General features: G+C 46.1%; 1 protein-coding gene across 4 annotated transcripts; it reads left to right on the forward strand.

Annotated features, from left to right (window-relative positions):
- The first annotated feature begins 397 nt into the window (after positions 1-397).
- On the forward strand, positions 398-26,998 carry SLC35H1 (solute carrier family 35 member H1). Of its 4 annotated transcripts, XM_073683881.1 has the most exons (10): positions 398-757; positions 15,433-15,602; positions 16,654-16,804; positions 17,762-17,825; positions 17,904-17,976; positions 20,119-20,287; positions 20,736-20,819; positions 21,180-21,355; positions 23,880-24,009; positions 24,110-26,998. In XM_073683881.1, exons 2-10 carry the CDS (start codon positions 15,486-15,488, stop codon positions 24,184-24,186), a joined length of 1,041 nt encoding a protein of 346 aa, XP_073539982.1. In that variant the 5' UTR covers positions 398-757; positions 15,433-15,485; the 3' UTR covers positions 24,187-26,998. The 4 variants fall into 4 exon arrangements, with proteins under 4 accessions (XP_073539982.1, XP_073539983.1, XP_073539984.1 ...); XM_073683882.1 differs by lacking the exon at positions 16,654-16,804; XM_073683883.1 differs by lacking the exon at positions 398-757 and having other exon boundaries at positions 15,471-15,602; positions 16,725-16,804.
- The last annotated feature ends 356 nt before the right edge of the window (positions 26,999-27,354 follow it).

Genomic DNA, 27,354 nt, shown 5'->3' on the forward strand with positions numbered 1-27,354 from the left:
GAGGCCACATCTTACAGGTCTATACATGCTAAGCATTACATACATGAACTACTGGGTAAATCTCTTAGCCTATTTGCTCCAGAACTGCAGTATTTGGTTACTTTTCTAAAATGATTTTAATTTCTGTAAGTGTAAACTTTAGGGTCTGATGCTGATCATTACAGAGGGTAGGGCTGGTCTCCATAGTGTGGCAGTCCAGCTATCTAAAACCAAAGCTCCCCGCATGCCCTGGACTCTGGAAATCGTAGTCACAGACTGGATCTAAGATCTCAATCCATATCAGAAGAGGATAACAATCACTGCACTACGGGAGAGCTGGGTTGTGCGTCTGGCGCCTCTACCAACATGGTGGATCAGACAGGACGCGAACGTGACGTCATGGAGCGCTCCCAGAATGCACTGCGCAGTGAGCCACGTCTTGGCTAAGGAGCGAACCTTGAGCAGCAGTGCACGGCGGGGCGGAGCTGTCCTGGCGGCACAGTGCAGTGTGTGGAGACCACTTTTTGTAAACTAGCGCCTCCCGTGATGTCCCTGGCATGTTGTGTCCGCACTTCCCAGCTCTGAGCAGTGATGGACACCTCCCCGCTGGTGCAGAGATTGTGACACAGAGCTTGCAATCAAATCAGTCAGCGGTCATAGCATGGCAGATGTAAGACTGTCAGAGTAATACAGGCTGCAGCTAGGAAGCACTGACCACAGGGATGAGTTCACTGTCAGGTCGGGGACTGCAGGGGACACACGTGTGGACACTGCTGGGGTAAGTTATCAGCCCCCGCTGTGCCTGGGGGAGGGGCAGGGGCTCCCATTGGGGGGTGATTGCATAGTGGAGGGGCACAGAATCTTTAGTGCATAGCTATAAGCTTTAGGAAGAGGACACAGGTGGCATGGGCATAGCATGTGCTCTGCACCCAAGAGCTTGATGAATGGGTGGGTGTATGGGGCTCTGGTGTCACAGTTATGAGGCAGTGGTGATCACAGCTGTGGTGTCACAGTTATGGGGCAGTGGTGATCACAGCTGTGGTGTCACATAGTTATGGGGCAGTGGTGATCACAGCTGTGGTGTCACATAGTGATGGGGCAGTGGTGATCACAGCTGTGGTGTCACATAGTGATGGGGCAGTGGTGATCACAGCTGTGGTGTCACATAGTGATGGTACAGTGGTGATCACAGCTGTGGTGTCACATAGTGATGGGGCAGTGGTGATCACAGCTGTGGTGTCACATAGTGATGGGGCAGTGGTGATCACAGCTGTGGTGTCACATAGTGATGGGGCAGTGGTGATCACAGCTGTGGTGTCACATTGTGATGGGGCAGTGACGCTCACAGCTGTGGTCTCAGATAGTGATGGGGCAGTGACGCTCACAGCTGTGGTCTCAGATAGTGATGGGGCTGTGACGCTCACAGCTGTGGTCTCAGATAGTGATGGGGCTGTGACACTCAGCTGTGGTCTCAGATAGTTATGAGGCAGTGACACTCTCAGCTGTGGTCTCAGATAGTTATGAGGCAGTGACACTCTCAGCTGTGGTCTCAGATAGTTATGAGGCAGTGACACTCTCAGCTGTGATCTCAGATAGTTATGAAGCAGTGACGCTCCCAGCTGTGGTCTCACATAGTTATGGGGCAGTGGTGTCACATAGTTATGGGGCAGTGATGCTCACAGTTGTGGTGTCACATAGTTATGGGGCAGTGGTGCTCACGGCTCTGGTGCCACATAGTTATGAGGCAGTGAGGCTCACAGATGTGGTCTCACATAGTTATGGGGCAGTGGTGTCACATGGTTATGGGGCAGTGACGGTCACAGCTGTGGTGTCACACAGTTATGGGGCAGTGGTGCTCACGGCTCTGGTGTCACATAGTTATGGGGCAGTGACGCTCACAGATGTGGTGTCATATAGTTATGGGGCAGTGATGCTCACAGATGTGGTGTCATATAGTTATGGGGCAGTGATGCTCACAGATGTGGTGTCACATAGTTATGGGGCAGTGACGCTCACAGCTGTGGTGTCACATAGTGATGGGGCAGTGGTGATCACAGCTGTGGTGTCACATAGTGATGGGGCAGTGGTGATCACAGCTGTGGTGTCACATAGTGATGGGACAGTGACCCTCACAGCTGTGGTCTCAGATAGTGATGGGGCTGTGACACTCAGCTGTGGTCTCACATAGTTATGGGGCAGTGGTGTCACATAGTTATGGGGCAGTGACGCTCACAAGCTGTGGTATCACACAGTTATGGGGCAGTGACGCTCACAGCTGTGGTGTCACACAGTTATGGGGCAGTGACGCTCACAAGCTGTGGTATCACACAGTTATGGGGCAGTGACGCTCACAGCTGTGGTGTCACACAGTGATGGGGCAGTGGTGATCACAGCTGTGGTGTCACATAGTGATGGGGCAGTGGTGATCACAGCTGTGGTGTCACATAGTGATGGGGCAGTGACGCTCACACCTGTGGTCTCAGATAGTGATGGGGCTGTGACACTCAGCTGTGGTCTCAGATAGTTATGAGGCAGTGACACTCTCAGCTGTGGTCTCAGATAGTTATGAGGCAGTGACACTCTCAGCTGTGGTCTCAGATAGTTATGAAGCAGTGACGCTCCCAGCTGTGGTGTCACATAGTTATGGGGCAGTGATGCTCACAGTTGTGGTGTCACATAGTTATGGGGCAGTGGTGCTCACGGCTCTGGTGCCACATAGTTATGAGGCAGTGAGGCTCACAGATGTGGTCTCACATAGTTATGGGGCAGTGGTGTCACATGGTTATGGGGCAGTGACGCTCACAGCTGTGGTGTCACATAGTTATGGGGCAGTGGTGCTCACGGCTCTGGTGTCACATAGTTATGGGGCAGTGACACTCTCAGCTGTGGTCTCAGATAGTTATGAAGCAGTGACGCTCCCAGCTGTGGTTTCACATAGTTATGGGGCAGTGGTGTCACATAGTTATGGGGCAGTGACGCTCACAAGCTGTGGTGTCACACAGTTATGGGGCAGTGACGCTCACAAGCTGTGGTGTCACACAGTTATGGGGCAGTGACGCTCACAAGCTGTGGTGTCACACAGTTATGGGGCAGTGACGCTCACAAGCTGTGGTGTCACAGTTATGGGGCAGTGACGCTCACAAGCTGTGGTGTCACAGTTATGGGGCAGTGACGCTCACAAGCTGTGGTGTCACACAGTTATGGGGCAGTGACGCTCACAAGCTGTGGTGTCACACAGTTATGGGGCAGTGACGCTCACAAGCTGTGGTGTCACACAGTTATGGGGCAGTGACGCTCACAAGCTGTGGTGTCACACAGTTATGGGGCAGTGACGCTCACAAGCTGTGGTGTCACACAGTTATGGGGCAGTGACGCTCACAAGCTGTGGTGTCACACAGTTATGGGGCAGTGACGCTCACAAGCTGTGGTGTCACACAGTTATGGGGCAGTGACGCTCACAAGCTGTGGTGTCACACAGTTATGGGGCAGTGACGCTCACAAACTGTGGTGTCACACAGTTATGGGGCAGTGACGCTTACAAGCTGTGGTGTCACACAGTTATGGGGCAGTGACGCTCACAAGCTGTGGTGTCACACAGTTATGGGGCAGTGACGCTCACAAGCTGTGGTGTCACACAGTTATGGGGCAGTGACGCTCACAAGCTGTGGTGTCACACAGTTATGGGGCAGTGACGCTCACAAGCTGTGGTGTCACACAGTTATGGGGCAGTGACGCTCACAAGCTGTGGTGTCACACAGTTATGGGGCAGTGGTGATCACAGCTGTCAGTCATTGCTTTCTACTCATTGATCTCCAACCTGTTCTCCAGCTGTTGCAAACTACAACTCCCAGCATACACTGTCATTGACAGCCTGCCGCTGTCAGAATAGCCTAGGAGTTGTACTTTTGCGTATACAGATAGTTCAGGAATGTTCCCTCTTTCCTTCAAAAATCTGTCCAGTTTTTCTAGAGCAGGGATCAGCATCCTGCAGCTGCTGCAAAACAACAACCCCCAGCATGGCCAGACAGTACAATGTTAATATCATCTGACAGGTTCTCGCCCTCCCCAGGTCCAGCGCTAACTCATCTTCGCTTCTTTGGTCTCTGTGTTTACGTTGCAGTGGTGATATCACTTCACCGCTGTAGCTAATCACTGAACTCAGCCGCTGTGCTGAGGTTGACAATATGAACCACTGAGCTCAGTGATTGGCTGCAGTGGTAATGCACTGACCACAGGGATGAGTTCACTGTCAGGTCGGGGACTGCAGGGGACACACATGTGGACACTGCTGGGGTAAGTTATCGGCCCCCGCTGTGTCTGGGGGAGGGGCAGGGGCTCCCATTGGGGGGTGATTGCATAGTGGAGGGGCACAGAATCTTTAGTGCATAGCTATAAGCTTTAGGAAGAGGACACAGGTGGCATGGGCATAGCATGTGCTCTGCAACCAAGAGCTTGATGAATTGGTGGGTGTATGGGGCTCTGGTGTCACAGTTATGAGGCAGTGGTGATCACAGCTGTGGTGTCACAGTTATGGGGCAGTGGTGATCACAGCTGTGGTGTCACATAGTGATGGGGCAGTGGTGATCACAGCTGTGGTGTCACACAGTTATGGGGCAGTGGTGATCACAGCTGTGGTGTCACACAGTTATGGGGCAGTGGTGATCACAGCTGTGGTGTCACAGTTATGGGGCAGTGGTGATCACAGCTGTGGTGTCACAGTTATGGGGCAGTGGTGATCACAGCTGTGGTGTCACACAGTTATGGGGCAGTGGTGATCACAGCTGTGGTGTCACACAGTTATGGGGCAGTGGTGATCACAGCTGTGGTGTCACATAGTGATGGGGCAGTGGTGATCACAGCTGTGGTGTCACATAGTGATGGGGCAGTGGTGATCACAGCTGTGGTGTCACATAGTGATGGGGCAGTGGTGATCACAGCTGTGGTGTCACATAGTGATGGGGCAGTGGTGATCACAGCTGTGGTGTCACATAGTGATGGGGCAGTGGTGATCACAGCTGTGGTGTCACATAGTGATGGGGCAGTGGTGATCACAGCTGTGGTGTCACATTGTGATGGGGCAGTGACGCTCACAGCTGTGGTCTCAGATAGTGATGGGGCAGTGACGCTCACAGCTGTGGTCTCAGATAGTGATGGGGCTGTGACACTCAGCTGTGGTCTCAGATAGTTATGAGGCAGTGACACTCTCAGCTGTGGTCTCAGATAGTTATGAGGCAGTGACACTCTCAGCTGTGGTCTCAGATAGTTATGAGGCAGTGACACTCTCAGCTGTGGTCTCAGATAGTTATGAAGCAGTGACGCTCCCAGCTGTGGTCTCACATAGTTATGGGGCAGTGGTGTCACATAGTTATGGGGCAGTGATGCTCACAGTTGTGGTGTCACATAGTTATGGGGCAGTGGTGCTCACGGCTCTGGTGCCACATAGTTATGAGGCAGTGAGGCTCACAGATGTGGTCTCACATAGTTATGGGGCAGTGGTGTCACATGGTTATGGGGCAGTGACGGTCACAGCTGTGGTGTCACACAGTTATGGGGCAGTGGTGCTCACGGCTCTGGTGTCACATAGTTATGGGGCAGTGACGCTCACAGATGTGGTGTCATATAGTTATGGGGCAGTGATGCTCACAGATGTGGTGTCATATAGTTATGGGGCAGTGATGCTCACAGATGTGGTGTCACATAGTTATGGGGCAGTGACGCTCACAGCTGTGGTGTCACATAGTGATGGGGCAGTGGTGATCACAGCTGTGGTGTCACATAGTGATGGGGCAGTGGTGATCACAGCTGTGGTGTCACATAGTGATGGGACAGTGACCCTCACAGCTGTGGTCTCAGATAGTGATGGGGCTGTGACACTCAGCTGTGGTCTCACATAGTTATGGGGCAGTGGTGTCACATAGTTATGGGGCAGTGACGCTCACAAGCTGTGGTGTCACACAGTTATGGGGCAGTGACGCTCACAAGCTGTGGTATCACACAGTTATGGGGCAGTGACGCTCACAGCTGTGGTGTCACACAGTTATGGGGCAGTGACGCTCACAAGCTGTGGTATCACACAGTTATGGGGCAGTGACGCTCACAGCTGTGGTGTCACACAGTGATGGGGCAGTGGTGATCACAGCTGTGGTGTCACATAGTGATGGGGCAGTGGTGATCACAGCTGTGGTGTCACATAGTGATGGGGCAGTGACGCTCACACCTGTGGTCTCAGATAGTGATGGGGCTGTGACACTCAGCTGTGGTCTCAGATAGTTATGAGGCAGTGACACTCTCAGCTGTGGTCTCAGATAGTTATGAGGCAGTGACACTCTCAGCTGTGGTCTCAGATAGTTATGAAGCAGTGACGCTCCCAGCTGTGGTGTCACATAGTTATGGGGCAGTGATGCTCACAGTTGTGGTGTCACATAGTTATGGGGCAGTGGTGCTCACGGCTCTGGTGCCACATAGTTATGAGGCAGTGAGGCTCACAGATGTGGTCTCACATAGTTATGGGGCAGTGGTGTCACATGGTTATGGGGCAGTGACGCTCACAGCTGTGGTGTCACATAGTTATGGGGCAGTGGTGCTCACGGCTCTGGTGCCACATAGTTATGAGGCAGTGAGGCTCACAGATGTGGTCTCACATGGTTATGGGGCAGTGGTGTCACACAGTTATGGGGCAGTGGTGCTCACGGCTCTGGTGTCACATAGTTATGGGGCAGTGACACTCTCAGCTGTGGTCTCAGATAGTTATGAAGCAGTGACGCTCCCAGCTGTGGTTTCACATAGTTATGGGGCAGTGGTGTCACATAGTTATGGGGCAGTGACGCTCACAAGCTGTGGTGTCACACAGTTATGGGGCAGTGACGCTCACAAGCTGTGGTGTCACACAGTTATGGGGCAGTGACGCTCACAAGCTGTGGTGTCACACAGTTATGGGGCAGTGACGCTCACAAGCTGTGGTGTCACAGTTATGGGGCAGTGACGCTCACAAGCTGTGGTGTCACAGTTATGGGGCAGTGACGCTCACAAGCTGTGGTGTCACACAGTTATGGGGCAGTGACGCTCACAAGCTGTGGTGTCACACAGTTATGGGGCAGTGACGCTCACAAGCTGTGGTGTCACACAGTTATGGGGCAGTGACGCTCACAAGCTGTGGTGTCACACAGTTATGGGGCAGTGACGCTCACAAGCTGTGGTGTCACACAGTTATGGGGCAGTGACGCTCACAAGCTGTGGTGTCACACAGTTATGGGGCAGTGACGCTCACAAGCTGTGGTGTCACACAGTTATGGGGCAGTGACGCTCACAAGCTGTGGTGTCACACAGTTATGGGGCAGTGACGCTCACAAACTGTGGTGTCACACAGTTATGGGGCAGTGACGCTTACAAGCTGTGGTGTCACACAGTTATGGGGCAGTGACGCTTACAAGCTGTGGTGTCACACAGTTATGGGGCAGTGACGCTCACAGCTGTGGTGTCACACAGTTATGGGGCAGTGACGCTCACAAGCTGTGGTGTCACACAGTTATGGGGCAGTGACGCTCACAAGCTGTGGTGTCACACAGTTATGGGGCAGTGGTGATCACAGCTGTCAGTCATTGCTTTCTACTCATTGATCTCCAACCTGTTCTCCAGCTGTTGCAAACTACAACTCCCAGCATACACTGTCATTGACAGCCTGCCGCTGTCAGAATAGCCTAGGAGTTGTACTTTTGCGTATACAGATAGTTCAGGAATGTTCCCTCTTTCCTTCAAAAATCTGTCCAGTTTTTCTAGAGCAGGGATCAGCATCCTGCAGCTGCTGCAAAACAACAACCCCCAGCATGGCCAGACAGTACAATGTTAATATCATCTGACAGGTTCTCGCCCTCCCCAGGTCCAGCGCTAACTCATCTTCGCTTCTTTGGTCTCTGTGTTTACGTTGCAGTGGTGATATCACTTCACCGCTGTAGCTAATCACTGAACTCAGCCGCTGTGCTGAGGTTGACAATATGAACCACTGAGCTCAGTGATTGGCTGCAGTGGTAATGCACTGACCACAGGGATGAGTTCACTGTCAGGTCGGGGACTGCAGGGGACACACATGTGGACACTGCTGGGGTAAGTTATCGGCCCCCGCTGTGTCTGGGGGAGGGGCAGGGGCTCCCATTGGGGGGTGATTGCATAGTGGAGGGGCACAGAATCTTTAGTGCATAGCTATAAGCTTTAGGAAGAGGACACAGGTGGCATGGGCATAGCATGTGCTCTGCAACCAAGAGCTTGATGAATTGGTGGGTGTATGGGGCTCTGGTGTCACAGTTATGAGGCAGTGGTGATCACAGCTGTGGTGTCACATAGTGATGGGGCAGTGGTGATCACAGCTGTGGTGTCACAGTTATGGGGCAGTGGTGATCACAGCTGTGGTGTCACATAGTGATGGGGCAGTGGTGATCACAGCTGTGGTGTCACACAGTTATGGGGCAGTGGTGATCACAGCTGTGGTGTCACACAATTATGGGGCAGTGGTGATCACAGCTGTGGTGTCACAGTTATGGGGCAGTGGTGATCACAGCTGTGGTGTCACAGTTATGGGGCAGTGGTGATCACAGCTGTGGTGTCACACAGTTATGGGGCAGTGGTGATCACAGCTGTGGTGTCACACAGTTATGGGGCAGTGGTGATCACAGCTGTGGTGTCACAGTTATGGGGCAGTGGTGATCACAGATGTGGTGTCAACATATGGGGCAGTGGTGATCACAGCTGTGGTGTCAACATATGGGGCAGTGGTGATCACAGATGTGTCAACATATGGGGCAGTGGTGATCACAGCTCTGTCAACATATGGGGCAGTGGTGATCACAGCTGTGGTGTCAACATATGGGGCAGTGGTGATCACAGCTGTGGTGTCAACATATGGGGCAGTGGTGATCACAGCTGTGGTGTCACATAGTGATGGGGCAGTGGTGATCACAGCTGTGGTGTCACATAGTGATGGGGCAGTGGTGATCACAGCTGTGGTGTCACATAGTGATGGGGCAGTGGTGATCACAGCTGTGGTGTCACATAGTGATGGGGCAGTGGTGATCACAGCTGTGGTGTCACATAGTGATGGGGCAGTGGTGATCACAGCTGTGGTGTCACATTGTGATGGGGCAGTGACGCTCACAGCTGTGGTCTCAGATAGTGATGGGGCTGTGACACTCAGCTGTGGTCTCAGATAGTGATGGGGCTGTGACACTCAGCTGTGGTCTCAGATAGTTATGAGGCAGTGACACTCTCAGCTGTGGTCTCAGATAGTTATGAGGCAGTGACGCTCCCAGCTGTGGTGTCACATAGTGATGGGGCAGTGGTGATCACAGCTGTGGTGTCACATAGTGATGGGGCTGTGACACTCAGCTGTGGTCTCAGATAGTTATGAAGCAGTGACGCTCCCAGCTGTGGTCTCACATAGTTATAGGGCAGTGGTGTCACATAGTTATGGGGCAGTGATGCTCACAGTTGTGGTGTCACATAGTTATGGGGCAGTGGTGCTCACGGCTCTGGTGCCACATAGTTATGAGGCAGTGAGGCTCACAGATGTGGTGTCACATGGTTATGGGGCAGTGACGGACACAGCTGTGGTGTCACACAGTTATGGGGCAGTGGTGCTCACGGCTCTGGTGTCACATAGTTATGGGGCAGTGACGCTCACAGATGTGGTGTCATATAGTTATGGGGCAGTGACGCTCACAGCTGTGGTGTCACATAGTGATGGGGCAGTGGTGATCACAGCTGTGGTGTCGCATAGTGATGGGGCAGTGGTGATCACAGCTGTGGTGTCACATAGTGATGGGGCAGTGGTGATCACAGCTGTGGTGTCACATAGTGATGGGGCAGTGGTGATCACAGCTGTGGTGTCACATAGTGATGGGGCAGTGGTGATCACAGCTGTGGTGTCACAGTGATGGGGCAGTGGTGATCACAGCTGTGGTGTCACATAGTGATGGGGCAGTGACGCTCACAGCTGTGGTCTCAGATAGTTATGAGGCAGTGAGGCTCACAGCTGTGGTCTCACATAGTTAAGGGGCAGTGGTGTCACATAGTTATGGGGCAGTGACACTCACAGATGTGGTGTCATATAGTTATGGGGCAGTGACGCTCACAGATGTGGTGTCACATAGTGATGGGGCAGTGGTGATCACAGCTGTGGTGTCACATAGTGATGGGGCAGTGACGCTCACAGCTGTGGTCTCAGATAGTGATGGGGCTGTGACACTCAGCTGTGGTGTCACATAGTTATGGGGCAGTGACACTCTCAGCTGTGGTCTCAGATAGTTATGAAGCAGTGACACTCTCAGCTGTGGTCTCAGATAGTTATGGGGCAGTGACGCTCCCAGCTGTGGTCTCACATAGTTATGGGGCAGTGACGCTCACAGCTGTGGTGTCACACAGTTATGGGGCAGTGACGCTCACAAGCTGTGGTGTCACACAGTTATGGGGCAGTGACGCTCACAAGCTGTGGTGTCACACAGTTATGGGGTAGTGACGCTCACAAGCTGTGGTGTCACACAGTTATGGGGCAGTGACGCTCACAAGCTGTGGTGTCACACAGTTATGGGGCAGTGACGCTCACAAGCTGTGGTGTCACACAGTTATGGGGCAGTGACGCTCACAAGCTGTGGTGTCACACAGTTATGGGGCAGTGACGCTCACAAGCTGTGGTGTCACACAGTTATGGGGCAGTGACACTCACAAGCTGTGGTGTCACACAGTTATGGGGCAGTGACGCTCACAAGCTGTGGTGTCACACAGTTATGGGGCAGTGACGCTCACAAGCTGTGGTGTCACACAGTTATGGGGCAGTGACGCTCACAAGCTGTGGTGTCACACAGTTATGGGGCAGTGACACTCACAAGCTGTGGTGTCACACAGTTATGGGGCAGTGACACTCACAAGCTGTGGTGTCACACAGTTATGGGGCAGTGACGCTCACAAGCTGTGGTATCACACAGTTATGGGGCAGTGACGCTCACAAACTGTGGTGTCACACAGTTATGGGGCAGTGACGCTTACAAGCTGTGGTGTCACACAGTTATGGGGCAGTGACGCTTACAAGCTGTGGTGTCACACAGTTATGGGGCAGTGACGCTCACAAGCTGTGGTGTCACACAGTTATGGGGCAGTGACACTCACAAGCTGTGGTGTCACACAGTTATGGGGCAGTGACGCTCACAAGCTGTGGTGTCACACAGTTATGGGGCAGTGACGCTCACAAGCTGTGGTGTCACACAGTTATGGGGCAGTGACGCTCACAAGCTGTGGTGTCACACAGTTATGGGGCAGTGACACTCACAAGCTGTGGTGTCACACAGTTATGGGGCAGTGACGCTCACAAGCTGTGGTATCACACAGTTATGGGGCAGTGACGCTCACAAACTGTGGTGTCACACAGTTATGGGGCAGTGACGCTTACAAGCTGTGGTGTCACACAGTTATGGGGCAGTGACGCTTACAAGCTGTGGTGTCACACAGTTATGGGGCAGTGACGCTCACAAGCTGTGGTGTCACACAGTTATGGGGCAGTGGTGATCACAGCTGTCAGTCATTGCTTTCTACTCATTGATCTCCAACCTGTTCTCCAGCTGTTGCAAACTACAACTCCCAGCATACACTGTCATTGACAGCCTGCCGCTGTCAGAATAGCCTAGGAGTTGTACTTTTGCGTATACAGATAGTTCAGGAATGTTCCCTCTTTCCTTCAAAAATCTGTCCAGTTTTTCTAAAGCAGGGATCAGCATCCTGCAGCTGCTGCAAAACAACAACCCCCAGCATGGCCAGACAGTACAATGTTAATAACATCTGACAGGTTCTCACCCTCCCCAGGTCCACCGCCAACTCATCTTCGCTTCTTTGGTCTCTGTGTTTACGCTGCAGTGGTGATATCACATCACCGCTGTAGCTAATCACTGAACTCAGCCGCTGTGCTTAGGTTGACAATATAAACCACTGAGCTCAGTGATTGGCTGCAGTGGTAATGCACGATTTGTGCTGTCGACGTGACATCACCGCTGCAAGCAAAATCCAAGCTGCAGCAGTGACGAGCCAACTCTGGAACCAATGTGATCGAGTAACTGGTCTGTTTGTTCTTTTAGGTATTTTACAGCCTTAGGGTTCACCTTCCTGAAAGTACACAACCCTTTTAATGCCAGGAAGGATAGTGACAGGCAACTGCTCACATGTCATCGATCTCTTTCTAGAGAAGATTAGAGTCACTAGCATTAGATTTAGGTGACTTTAGGGCCATGTTCTCAGGTAGATCAGACGTTTGTATTAAATGTACAGTATTGTGCAAACGTTTTAGACGGGTGTGCTGAAAAAGTAAGCATGCTTTCATTCACTGCATGTTTAGGGTTGTTGTTCTGCTGGAGAATAAAATCGGAGCGAGTCAGACACCTCCCTGATGATATTACATGATGGATAAGAATCTTACTGTATTTCTTATCATTGTGGACACCATTAATCTTGATGAAATTCCCAACTCTATTTGCTAAAATCCCCAAACTTTCAGGGAACCTCCACCGTTCTGCACTGTTACCTGCAGACACTCATTGTTCCTCTCTCCTGTCGTTTATGAACAAACCGCCTTCTCTACAGACAGATATTTCACGTTTTGACTCTTCACTCCAGAGCACCTGATTCCATTGTTCTTCACCCCAGTTTCTATGTTTTCTTGCATAACTGAGCCTCTTGGCTTTGTTTCCATATCACAGGTATGGTTTTTGTCCACAATTCTTTCATGAAGACCACTTCTGGCCAGACTTCTCCAAATAGTAGATGGGTGTAACTTGTTCCCCATGTTTGCTGCCAGTTCTGAACTGATGGCACTGCTGGACATCTTCGTGTTTCCCTGTTTCAAAAGGAAGCAAGCATGATGTATCTTTCATCTGCTGCATAAAGATTGCTTGGCTGAACACTGCTGCTACAGTCCTTGACATTACCCATTTCTTGGTATGCTCAATGTTGAGAAATACAGACATATCCTTTGTGCAATACCATCATGGAGGCATCTTATTGGTGCCAAATTTATTCTTCAGCAGGACAAGGGCCCCAAACATGCAGTCAATGTCAGTAAGAGCTATCTTCAGCATATAGAAGAACAAGTGTAAGTGATGTTTGGAACTACCTACCTGCCAAGTTATTTCAAAACCTGTGTACCTTGAAGAATTGATGCTGTTGTGAAGGTAAAGAGTGGTCACCCCAAATATTCATGTGATTTAGATTTCTCTTTTGCTCATTCACTTCACATTTTGTTAAATGCTAAAAATAAACTATTAACACTTCTATTTTTTCAATGCATTTTCGCTTTGCAGCATTTTTTTGCACACCTTCCTAAAACTTTTGCATAGGACTGTAGTATTTAGTTTTTTTTCTGGCTATCATATATAATGAACTGTCTTGAAAACATGTTTTGCTATGTAATCTGAGGACAGCATGAAGTAGTGGTTAAAGCACATATATCAACATGGTGTCACTTATCAAGCTGTGTGCTGTTGTTTACTTACAGTAAAGTTTTTTTTCACTAGGAGATTATCATTGCTGTTACTGATGTGTGCCTCCTGGTCCAACTCCTCTCCCTCTTGTAATCAGCAGCTCACTGACAATAGACATTGTACTTAGATAGCCTGGTATGAGCAGGGTTATCTTTCAGATCAGTACATTTCTAAATCTAAGAACTCTGTGTCTGAAAGGCTGCACCCAGTAAGCTAGGTGATCCATCTTTGCAATCAGGGTCTCTTTGCCTACATTATGATGCTCTCAGATGAGGTAGCAAAAACCTACTGACAGATTCCCTTTAACTGTCTGTTCTTCATAAAATTCACATGTACAGTAGCATCAATAGACTGGCTCCTACCCTTTATTTTGCATTGAAGCATCTAAAGTGTGTGTGCAGTGCTCATTGTGAAGTTAGGAGGAGCAGAGGGAGCAATGACATAATCTATAGTGATTAGTGTATGTGTTATTAGCTGTGTTTAGAGGTAATAGCTGTCATTGTAATCCTGTCTTTGATAACAAGCCTGCTGAAAACTGTTCATGAAAGGACAAGAAGTATGAGTCTAAAATATTCCCTGTGGCCACTGAGAATTGCAAAAATCCTGATTTCTGATGGTGCATTCTCTTTAAAGTGCACCTGTGAGCATGATTATGCTCAGTAAACTACATACACTGTCAGGGGGGTGACATTACACTGACTAAAATGATACCTTGGTTGATGAAATCCGTCCTGTGGTTCTTGTGTAATCTTTACTTTCAGTTTGGAGATAATGATATGCTCGTGCTTCGGGGTGGCCTTTGGGGAGCGCTCTATCTCGTGCTGTGCTTACATATTCATCTGTATGCTCTTATGACAGCTCACTGATCTTTCACTGACCTGCCTCCTATTTTACATAGTATATGCATTATGTGGGGTTAGAAAAAAAAAATTACATCTAGCAAAATGGCACAGGCGCTATAGCATCTATCGCTTGCTGATAGATGCTACTGCGCATGTGCCGCTGCCATTTTGTTGGCAAAAAATTGACTTCAGCAAAATGGCCGTGGCGCATGCGCAGTAGGATTGATCAGCAAGCGATGTTCTTAATCTGCACAAGCCCTGCCCACTGGTGGACGGCGCTTGCACAGATTTAAAGCATCGCTTGCCGATAGATGCTACTGCGCACGCGCCACGGCCATTTTATTGGAGCAAAAAAAATCTGGCTCCAGCAAAATGGCCGTGGCGCGTGCGCCGTTACATCTATATCACCAAGCTATGCTCTTTTGCTGAAAACAAATTTTTTTTTTTGTGCCAACAAAATGGTTGCGGTGCATGCACAGTAGCATCTATCGACAAGCGATAGATGCTACAGCGGGTGCCATTTTGCTTGATGTCATTTTTTTTTCTAACCCCACATAATGCATACACTATGTAAAATAGGAGTCAGGTCAGTGAAGGCACAGTGAGACAGTGAGCTGTCATAAGAGCACACAGATGAATAAGTAAGCAGAGCACCAGATAGAGAGCCCCCCACAGGGCACCCCGAAGCACGAGCATATCATTATCTCCAAACTGAAAATAAAGATTATACAAGAACCACTGGACGGATTTCATCAACCAAGGTATTATTTCAAGCAGTGTAATGTCGCCCACCTGACAGTGTATGTAGTTTACTGAGCATAATCCTGCTGGCAGGTGCGCTTTAAGTCACAATGGTGATAATTGCGGTTTACGTCAGGTTCTGCTACTGTAAGTCAAGCTATCAGTGGTTACTGGGAGGGTGGGAGAAGTATTTCCTAGCAGCCAATTGTAGATTAGCTTCCATTTGCTAAACTGCACTGGAATTATAAAATGTCGTCACTGGTTGGTTGCCATGGGCCTGTTTAGTAGATGACTTATTATTCTTTACTGCAGACAGGTGGGCGCAGTGTTATTACTACATCTTTTATGGGGTTTTTTCACAGTTCTCCTTTGGATCCAGAAATCTGAATGCAAAAAAACTGATGGTGATGATTAGATGATGGCGTTACCTTGCTGGACCATAATATGGAAGAGCATTCTCACTGTGGGCCTGGTTCTTTTCTACTACTCCTTCTCTATTGGCATCACCTTTTACAACAAGTGGCTGCTAAAGGTAGGGGAATTGTGTTACCGACCTGCCATATCGGAGAATGCACCGATCAAAGCTAACAGATGAGGACCTATCTTTTGGAAAGGTCATTAATATCATTTTGGTGGGCGTCAGAAACCCAACAGCTCCACCGACCAGCTGTTACAAGCAGACTTATGGAAACACATGAATGCCGCAGTGGTCGCCAAAGGAACAGGAGGTGTTCTGCAGTACCTGGGAGTGGCTGCTACACACTGAATGGATTTGTGCGGTCCAGCTCTGATCAAAATGCTGTATCTGGCTATCTCCAAAAGAAATAATATTAGGTGTTGGGGGTGTCAGATATTGATGACCTATTCTATTGATAGGTCTTCTATATGTTGTGAACAGACAACCCCATTAAAGAAGCACTCCTCCTCCCATCAAAGTGTTTACCTTAATATATTGCAATCATTATATAGCACTGTGTACTTACAATTGCTCATTTTGCCTTTCTAGCCTTCTAATTCTTCTCTTTTCTCTGCTCTATGTAGATACAGGAAGTCTTTTCTCCATGCATTTATCATTCCTCTCCAACTCCTGACCCAGCTGCTCCCTTTTCCTACAGTCTGCCAGGGACTTTTGCAGTGACTTATGACACATAGTGGGAAAATTAACCTCCTGTTTCTACATAGAGCTTAGAAGGATTCAGCTAGTCAGATTTTAATCAAGTGATATCATAGATCTAATGGAAACGAGAAGAATTAAATGGGTAGAAAGGCAAAATGAGCAATTGTAAGTACACAGTGCTATATAATATGATGACTGCAGTATATTAAGAGGATAACAATTTTGAAGGGAACTCGCTTCTGCCAGCCATGTGGAACCACCTTAACTAACTGCATTAGTTTTTTGGGGGGAATTAGTTACCATCGTACATCAGTCAGTCCTTGTTCATATAGTAGTCCCAGTCCCATTTGTACTCGCGTGAGTTCAACCATATATTACGTGCAAAATGAAGAAGACATTACCCCTTATTGTATAGTGTTTATCTGCACTCCAAATAACACCTGTTCCATTATTTGCTTTATTACAGCAATTTCACTTCCCTCTGTTCATGACCCTTGTTCATCTCTTGATGATCTTCATTTTGTCTGCATTAAGTAGGACACTGATGACATGTGTCAGTGGACGGACCCGAGTTATCCTGCCTTGGTCAGACTACCTCAAAAAGGTGGCCCCCACAGGTACCCTCACAATATTCTGTGCTATTTCTAGAAATGTATATCTGATCAAAGATTTAATTATTTTCATTATTATATAATATAATCTTGATGAATATATCATTATTTTGTTAGATTGACTTCTCCCTACAGTGCTTTGTGATCTTATGTTATGTTGCTATATAATTTAGCATTAGCTGACATAATATATACACTGTATATGGATAAATGAAAAGTATTGGGACACGCCACTTATTAATGGAATTTAGTTTTTTTTATTCAGTCCCATTCTAGATGTATAATATAGGTGTAATGTCTAGGGGTCCTCACATTTTATCCTTGTTTATATAGCTTGTACAGTTGGCACAGACAACAACCATCTCAGGAGCCCATACTCGTAGTCCCCAGAAAAGCAGATGGCCCACCCCAATAATCTACCCTAAAGGGATGTGACTAGAATCTGTTCTGCAGTAACTGGCAACATCCACTACACATTAAATGGAGTGGTGCAGTGCAGCTATAATTTAGATAGTTTACATCTGGCCGCTAGAGCAAGTAAGAGCTTGAATAGTGAAGGTTCATGGTGTCTGACCCCCACCGATCAGACACTGTGCACATGATTTTCTGCAGTTAGTAAACGTGTCCATGCCCAAAGGGAATGGTCTGAATGTGGCTGCAATAGTGGATACAGTCTGTGGACAAAAGTTGTGGTGTTGCTGTACAGCTAAATACCATACCGCAGTTTTACCACTACCAGAGGCCATGAAGGATTCTCTCTGTTTTATTAATTACGAAGATGTGCTCAGTTTCACTTTACCCTGGGCATCATTTGTCTTTCTTTTATTACACAGAAATTTGCTTTGAGTTTCCTTATTGTTCTGTTTTTTTGTTCCTGTTGCTGTGCCTGCCATATAGACATCTGACGTTAGTAGATTGGTAGCTAACATACCTGTTAGAATTGTCCTACCTTTCTGTTTTCAGCTCTGGCCACCGCTCTGGACATTGGACTTTCCAATTGGAGCTTCCTGTACATCACTGTGTCTCTGTGAGTTTGGGCAACTTGTGTAATGGGATGAATCAAGTCCTGATGATATCTGTAACTTACCATTCATGTGCTCACCAGGTACACCATGACCAAGTCTTCTGCCGTTCTCTTCATCCTCTTCTTCTCGCTGCTCTTCAAGTTAGAAGAATTGGTGAGTGACTCATGTCAGGTGGAGATGGTGTTAGCTGGAGTTTGTAGGGTTCCATGACTTATGTGTCATCTATATTACATAATAAAATGATAGTCTGCCAAAATAATTAGTTTAATGTATGCCTCCTAATATGCTGTGAGGCCGCTGTATTGTGTAGTCATGTAACTGGCTAAGTAAAGGCCATAATTAGGGTGAAAGATTAGAATACAGGGTTAAATGGAAAAGTACCAAGCAAAAAACTGTATATATTGGGAGCAACTCCAGAATCTTTAGAAGATTAAAACCTGTTTAAGGCCACTTTCACACCTTCAGTATTTGGTGAGTTTTTTACCTCAGTATGTGTAAGCCAAAACCAGGGGTGGGTGATGAATACAGAAGTGGTGACGTGTTTCTATTATACTTTTCCTCTGACTGTTCCACTCCTGGTTTTGGCTTACACATAAGCCCCCGTCACACTAAGTGAGATCGCTAGCGAGATTGCTGCTGAGTAACAAGTTTTGTGAAGCAACAGCACCTCAGGATCTTTCTACGTTTGACAGGTAGCAGCGACCAGGCCCCAGCTGTGAGATCGCTGGTCGTGTTGAAATGGCCTGGACCATTTTTTGATCGTTGAGGTCCCGCTGGGTAGCATGCATCGGTGTGTTTGACACCTTACCAACAACCTCGTTGGCGACTCAGAACTGAGACACATAGGCGTGCATTTGCGTTGCATCGTTATACAGGTTGCTACGTGTCGCCGTATCGTTGCTGCGTCGTTGGGAAGATCTGACTGTTTGACATCTCACCAGCGACCACATAGCGACGCAGCAACGATCCCTGACAGGTCGTATCGTTGTCGGGATCGCTGTAGCGTCGCTAAGTGTGACTGTACCCATACTGAGGTAAGAAACTCACTAAATACTCAGTGTGCAGATGGCCTAAGGCTACGTTCACACTATGAGCTTTTGGTGTGTTTTTGACGCTGCATATTTTTGCCGCCTCAAAAACGCAGCTTCTTACAGTTCCAGCCAAGTGTATGGGATTTATAGCAATCTCCTGCCCACTGAGCTTCTTTTTAACACAGAATAAACTCAACTGCAGTGCCTTTTTCAAATCCGCAGCATGCCAATTTCTCCTGCGGTTACGCTGAGATTTTTCTGCGGATTTTCCCTATAGACTTTACATTAGATGCGGAAGATCCGCAGCAAAAAAGCGCATGTAATCCACACATAAGTATAGCAATAAAGTGTTGTCAAAACAAAAAACAAAGCAGCTTTATTTAAAGAATGACACACCAAACAGAGACAAAAAATGCAGTTTCAGAAACGTGAAAAAATCGCACACAAAAAGGCAATGAAAAAATGCAAGTAACCTAATATAAATAATAGGTGCAGAAATTTCTGCATCCAAATACTTATCGTGCGCACACCCTAAAAATCCAGGACAACCCTTTTAGGAGCAGTTTCACTAAATGCAAATATTTGTTTTAATCAAATGAGATTTTAATTCTGCATTTAACACAAAAAACTGTTAATTCAACTATCTAATAGAAAAAAGGAGATTGTTTATAAAGCGTACATTGCAAAACATGAACATTTCAAAAAGTTCACCATTTTGGACACTGCTGTAGACTTGAGCGACTGCCATGTTCAGCCACGAGTGCATTCAATATCATATTAAACATGGCAGCCACCTCACCGGGTGGGACCCGTGTTCTTCAAATCAGCTGGGGCCCCGAGGTGTATGCGTCCTAAATGTCTATTGATTCTGTGTGCAAATATTGTGACTGCAGGGAAAGATCATTTGTCCCCTGTCATGACTATTGAGTCCTGATGATCTGTACATCCATATGTGAATCTCTGGAGGCCATGGTCAGTATACCATGTTTCTACAACAATTAGGGCCCATGCACACAGCAAAGAGGCAAACAGGGTTTCCTTCTTTAAATTGGCACCGCATCGCTCTCATTTTCAGATTCATTGGGGGTCCTAAGGGTTGGATCATAAAACAGTGCCATATTTTAGCATTATACTTTCACTTTGAAGGTTGGAGAAAAAAACCCTTTAAGCAACCTGTGCCTCCGTAACTGCACTTTAATAAGTAGAATTCTTGGGAGTCTTTAAACAGTCGTTTGATGCTTGTCCTATATCCTGTGTCCTGTAGAAACCAGCTCTGATCCTAGTGGTTCTGTTGATTTCTGGAGGCCTCTTCATGTTCACATTCAAGTCAACACAGTTTGATGCCAGAGGCTTTTTTCTGGTTCTTGCTGCATCATGCCTCGGGGGCATCAGATGGACCCTTACTCAGATCCTCATGCAGAAAGCAGAGCTCGGTAAGTGTCAGCCATGGCATAACATCTCCACATTATCCGCCCGACTGTGCAGTGTGAAGTCTGGCTAAAGATGTCCATAGAGGTAATGCTAACTATTAACCTGACCATAAGGAATGGGTAATGAAAATTCTTGTATGTACAGAGTATTTGCTACTGATGGAAATGAGATATATCTGGAAAAAAGGATGCAGAAAAACATCAATGAACAGTTGCAAACCCTAACACCTTTGTGGGGCACATCATGGTGTCATTTTGGGGATATCTAATGAAGTTCTAACTTTTCCAACACTTTTAATAGTATCAGAAAGAATTGCTGGGCATGATGCAGGGGTGCGTCTGTTAGATAATGATTCCTTGTGTTATGCGCCAACCCCTCAGTAACTGTACTACTCATTACACAGCGGGGGAGATTTAGACATGATTTCTTGCTCCTTTTTCTTTCTTCTAGGTTTACAGAATCCTATAGACACCATGTTTCATTTACAGCCCATCATGTTCCTCAGCTTATTTCCATTATTCGTTGGCATTGAAGGTAAATTGTTGGAGATTATACTATTGTTGTTAGCAGACTAGTGGTTCTTGAGTGATGGTGTGGGGTAGATTCGGAATTGCTCCTACCGGGTACACAGTAAACAACTGAAACTCAATAATAACTGTGAATTGTTTTGTCTTTTCTCAAGTTTTTAAAGGTTCTGTGTCTGATTCTTATTTGTTTTTGTGCCATTTAGTCGACAAAAAATGACTGAACGCTTTAATAAGGGTGGACGGGTCACCCAGCTTTCCTAGACTTCTAAATGGAAAACATGATTTATTAAGCCATTAGTTATATACTTATATGGATAAATTCTTAAAATCCAGTGCTGATAATTAGTTGTGCCTTTCCATTTTTCAGGTCTGCACGTATCCACTTCAACACAGCTTTTTCGCTATCAAGATGTCCACAGCCTTCTGCTTTTATTAGCTACCCTCGGTGTAGGAGGATTGCTTGCATTTGGCCTTGGATATTCAGAATTTTTACTGGTTTCAAAAACATCCAGTCTCACCCTTTCTATCGCTGGCATCTTCAAGGTACGACTCTACCTATTCTGATGATGTTAATATGTTGCACATCAAGTTTCTGTGGTGACTAGAAAACCCCCTTCAAATTACATTTCACAGTGACCTTCATACACTGCATTACTTCTGCTGTACTCATCTTGCGCTGCCACATGTAATGTAGAGCTGCGCTCACAGATATGCAGGTTGTTATTGTAAACTTTAAAGGGGATCTGCCCTACAGGTTTTTGCTATGTATTCTTAGAGCAGCTTAATATAGGGAGCCTGATTCCAGGGATGTCACTTACTGGGCTGCTTGCTGCAGTTTTGATAGAATCCCTGTTTTATCTGCTGCAGATCTACCAGTTCTCTGAATGCTGAGGACTGTATAACCCACACTGCTGATTAGCAGCTTACTGTGTTCACTGTGCATTGGCAAAAAGCTGCCAATAAATGTTTGATGTGTCAGATTAGCCTGACTTCTGTCACGTGTGTCCTAGAATCTCCTGCTGATTAAAACACGGATTGTATTGAAACTATAACGCAGAGCCTAGTACAGTGTCTTGAAAAAGTATTCATACACTGAACATTTCCACATTTTTGACATTACATCAACAAATTTAATCCTATTTTATTTGGGTTTTATAAGACATACCAACACAAAGTAGCAAGTATTTGTGAAGTGTAAAGGAAATTATAGATATAGATACATACATGCATGCATACAGTGGTGGCCAAAAGTATTGGCACCCCTGCAATTCTGTCAGATAATACTCAGTTTCTTCCTGAAAATGATTGCAATCACCAATTCTTTGGTATTATTATCTTCATTTAATTTGTCTTCAATGAAAAAACACAAAAAGAATTGTCCTAAAGCCAAATTGGATATAATTCCACACCAAACCTAAAAAAGGGGGTGGACAAAAGTATTGGCACTGTTTGAAAAATCATGTGATGCTTCTGTAATTCGTGTAATTAACAGCACCTGTAACTTACCTGTGGCACCTAACAGGTGTTGGCAATAACTAAATCACACTTGCAGCCAGTTAACATGGATTAAAGTTGACTCAACCTCTGTCCTGTGTCCTTGTGTGTACCACATTGAGCATGGAGAAAAGAAAGAACCCCAAAGAACTGTCTGAGGACTTGAGAAACCAAATTGTGAGGAAGCATGAGCAATCTCAAGGCTACAAGTCCGTCTCCAAAGACCTGAATGTTCCTGTGTCTTCCGTGCGCAGTGTCATCAAGAAGTTTAAAGCCCATGGCACTGTGGCTAACCTCCCTAGATGTGGACGGAAAAGAAAAATTGACAAGAGATTTCAACGCAAGATTGTGCGGATGGTAGATAAAGAACCTCGACTAACATCCAAACAAGTTCAAGCTGCCCTGCAGTCCGAGGGTACAACAGTGTCAACCCGTACTATCCGTCTGCGTCTGAATGAAAAGGGACTGTATGGTAGGATACCCAGGAAGACCCCACTTCTTACCCCGAGACATAAAAAAGCCAGGCTGGAGTTTGACAAAACTTACCTGAGAAAGCCTAAAACTTTTTGGAAGAATGTTCTCTGGTCAGATGAGACAAAAGCAGAGCTTTTTGGCAAAAAGCATCAACATAGAGTGTACAGAAAAAAAAGAGGCATTCAAAGAAAAGAACACGGTCCCTACAGTCAAACATGGCGGAAGTTCCCTGATGTTTTGGGGTTGCTTTGCTGCCTCTGGCACTGGACTGCTTGACCGTGTGCATGGCATTATGAAGTCTGAAGACTACCAACAAATTTTGCAGCATAATGTAGGGCCCAGTGTGAGAAAGCTGGGTCTCCCTCAGAGGTCATGGGTCTTCCAGCAGGACAGTGACCCAAAACACACTTCCAAAAGCACTATAAAATGGTTTTAGAGAAAGCACTGGAGACTTCTAAGGTGGCCAGCAATGAGTCCAGACCTGAATCCCATAGAACACCTGTGGAGAGATCTCAAAGTGGCAGTTTGGAGAAGGCACCCTTCAAATATCAGGGACCTGGAGCAGTTTGCCAAAGAAGAATGGTCTACAATTCCAGCAGAGCATTGTAAGAAACTCATTGATGGTTACCGGAAGCGGCGAATACTTTTGTCTGGCCCATTTTTGGAGTTTTGTGTGAAATGATCAATGATTTGATTTTTGCTTCATTCTCTTTTGTGTTTTTTCCTTGCAAGCAAATTAAATGAAGATAATAATACCAAAGAATTTGTGATTGCAATCATTTTCAGGAAGAAACTAAGTATTATCTGACAGAATTGCAGGGGTGCCAATACTTTTGGCCACCACTGTACATACATATATATAGCGAGAGAGATATCTATCTATCTAGATAGAGATATAGATATACATGCCCCCCCCCCCCATCCTGGGAAACATGAGGCCCCCCATCCTGGTATACATGGCCCCCATCCCATCTCCATCCTGGTATACATGGTGTGCTGCATTATTAGATCGCCCCCGTTCATTAGGTGACTATGCTGATTATATTAGGGACTTGCGTTTAGCTGCCTTACCTAACACTGTCTAACATTTTGTTCTCAGGAGCTCTGCATTTTGTTACTGGCGACGCATCTCTTTGGTGATAAATTGAGTCTACTCAACTGGTCGGGATTTGCCGTCTGCATCTGTGGCATTGCCTTGCATGTTTTTTTAAGGACCACCCATTCTAAAGGTAATTGTTACATACGTGTGGTTTATATATATATATTTGTTATCCCAGAGATTCTACATCGTTGTAATGATTTTCTTACTATTCTGTGAAACTCCTACAGAACACAGAGTGTCTCTGAGCACAGACATGGAACTTCTCCTTCGAGGGTGTGACGATGAAGAGGATGAGGAGACGTGACTTCTGGACCAATGCAGAACTTGATCTGGAGCCATTAATCGAGGTTGACCTTTAAAAATTCCTAGGAACAGGTCGTGTGAATCTTCCCCAGCACAGTACAGAACTTGAGCTATATTCACCTACGTGTGAAGAGCAGTGAACTATATTGTCTCCTTCCAAAAGGATGGAGGCAGAGACTGGGACATATAAAGTACATGGGTCCCTGAGAGCTGGCTTCTCTCTTTGCTTCTCATTCATTGGTACATGCTTCTCCAAGTGTGGGACCAGCTTCCTAACTGCCACAAACGCACATTTACCTATTTATTTGGTTTACACTGATCCTTCTCCTAAGTGTTGGAGTTATACTCGGGGAACATCATTCCCCCCTCCTTATGAAGATTGGACATTTTCCTGCTGTGACTGGTGTGGTCCTCTGGGAATGGTCATTGTCATATTTTAATCTGTTCTTATGAGCCCATTTCTGGTAATAGATAGGTGCAATGATAAGGAGGTGGATGTGAATGAAATGTAAGAGAGTTTATGTCCTTATGGCGACTTTTCAAACTAATAGGTTGTGTGTACATGAGGGTAAGCACTATTTTTGGCCATTATATGCCTTGTAATTTGTGAGCTAGTAAGTAGAGATGAGCTGCTGTGACTTTTCTCATACACTGCACAGAGATATGAGGGTTTCGTGTTCTCCTGTCTCTATGTAGCACATGTTCAGAACCAGCTGCAGCATGAAATACATCATACAGCATTGTAGCTGTGAATCCAGCTCTGGGATGAGCTAAACACTCACTAGAACGCAGCAGTAAGATCTGTTTTTTTCCTGATTCTCTCTTCCTCCACCTTGCTCCATAGACTTCAATAAGATGGATTTTTAGCTGTTTTTCACAGTGAATTCTGAGTTCAGGAGGTGGGAGAGGGAAGAGAAGTGGCTCATAAGTGGAGAACCAAGCAGAGTTTTCTGAGCTATATTAAAAAATTTCTTATATAGTCATTTGAACTATTGCTTTATAACACAGTGACAATTTAAACACCATTTTACAGCGTGCATATAGAATTATTCTATGCATAAATTGTGTAGCTTTGTAAATACATTACATTAAGTTGTATTGTTTCTGATTGCAATCTATAATCTAGTCCAGGGCTGTAATCCCAATTCTACTGGCTTTGGTACCTTGCTGGCTCGGTGTCTGCACAGAGTCTACTTTGTTGCTTTATATCCTGAGAAGTCTTTCCAATATACTACACGGAATCTGAAGAAGGTAACAATACTGCCCCAAGATATAATCAGAGCTCTACTAAATTGATAGGCCTGTTTGTGTGTCAACAAGCTTGCTTACAACCAGCAGAATTGTGACTGCAGCTCTGGAGTATAAAACAGGCTGCAACTGAGGATCAGTACTACACAAATAATACATCATAGTTACATAATTACTCAACTTTTTAAGTAGGTTATATACTTAATTATACCTACCGTATTTTCCTGAAAATAAGCCCTAGTATGATTTTACAGGATTTTCGGAGTATGCTTGAAGTATAAGCCCTAATTACAGGCAGGACCAGTATGTGTGGGGGTGTGAGGGGTATTTGGGGGGTGAGGGGGCTAGTCATGTGACTATGATGGCACAAAAAGTCCTATCACTGCAAGAGCAGGGGTCTCAAACTCCGCTAAGTATATGGGCCGCATATAGAAAAAATGTGAATTTGAAGGGCCACATTCTTTGCTGGATAATATTAAATTTTTATTGATACCATATTGTTTTTTCTATACACCTTTTGGACAATTTTTTTTAACATTTTTGTTTTTTTTATTTTGTTCTTTTACATGGCATTCATTTTATGGGCTATGGCAGTTTTTACAAGTTTACAGTTTTACAATTTTTATTTCCTTTTTGTGTCTCCTAATTGGCCAAATACAGTGATTTTCTTTTTCTTACAATTTGCACCATATAGTAATTCTGTCCAACTTCTTATAGTAATGTCCCCATCCTTGTCCGCACCTTATAGGAATGTCCCCATCCTTGTCCGCACCTTATAGTTATGTCCCCCATCTTGTAGTAATATCCTTCATCTTGGTCCCCATCTTGTAGTAATGTCCTCCATCTTGTAGTAATGTCCTCCATCTTTGTCCCCATCTTGTACTAATGTCCTCCATCCTGGTCCCCAACTTGTAGAACATTCAACTGAAAAGAATCACTGACTTCGGCGACCCTCAGGACCAGGCCGCAATCATTACGGGGGCTCTGGTGCCTGCGGGCCACATTAAGCAGCCTCAGGGGCCTCGTGTTTGAGACCCCTGGCCTAGAGGAATTAAAGATTAGAAAGACTGGTATGCAGGGCTGGCATTAGGGCGGGGGGTGGGCAATTTCTCAGGGCACCCACCCACTTAGTGGTCCCCAGCATTTATATTCTGAGGTTAAGACTGCTTAAGGACCTCAAGTGACATCACAGTTATGTGACCATGATATCAGCAAAGGTCCTTTAACTGCAGAGGAACTGAAGAGCAGACAGGCTGGTATGTGCAGTGTGTGTATATTCATGTGTGTGATGACATGATTATATTTGAATTAATGTTAATTTTTTGTTCAAGAGTAAATGTGAAATGTTGTTCATGGAAAAAAGTAAGACATCCCTTGAAAATAAGTCCTAACCCATCTTTCGGACAAAAAAAAACTATAGGACCCTCCTTAAGTTTGAAGAAACACGTGTGAACATAAGCTGTAGTAGGTTGGAGCTTTTGGGAAGGATGTGCTTGAATGTGCTTTGATCTGTTAAGATCCTTAACCTATTCATTAAAGAGTAAGACCAATATTTTACATTGTAAGATTTGTGTGCTAAAATATTTTTTTATTGAAATGTAGCAATTGAACACCTCATGTGCATCTTTTGTCTGTTTGCTCCAAGGGGATCACTGGATTGAAATAATTTGAAAACCAATTGAGGGCTATTTCTGTTCTAAGACTTTATCATCTATCCACACTATAGGTGATGATTACTACATTGGCTTTTTCTGGAAGTCTCCATGCCTGTCCTCTCCAGACATACATTGGTGTCCTCTTTAATGCCATTTCTGTTGTTAAAAAAATAAGAACTTTAAAAGGAAGCTATTGTCAGAAAATGACCTTGTTTAAATCAGGTTTTGTGCTTTAATGTATTTTAAATAATTTTGGTAATTTTTCC

This window comes from Phyllobates terribilis, unplaced genomic scaffold (genome assembly GCF_046119375.1).
Source record: "Phyllobates terribilis strain yellow unplaced genomic scaffold, ASM4611937v1 Scaffold_5__5_contigs__length_657084704, whole genome shotgun sequence".
Lineage (NCBI taxonomy): Eukaryota > Metazoa > Chordata > Amphibia > Anura > Dendrobatidae > Phyllobates > Phyllobates terribilis.

Bases quoted from the DNA above. Each gene is read 5' to 3' on its own strand.
- SLC35H1 (XM_073683881.1), top strand. From the start codon at position 15,486: ATGATGGCGTTACCTTGCTGGACCATAATATGGAAGAGCATTCTCACT. The intron at 20,288-20,735 runs GTAAGTGTCAGC...TCTTTCTTCTAG, and splicing joins CATGCAGAAAGCAGAGCTCG to GTTTACAGAATCCTATAGAC. The intron at 24,010-24,109 runs GTAATTGTTACA...AAACTCCTACAG, and splicing joins AAGGACCACCCATTCTAAAG to AACACAGAGTGTCTCTGAGC.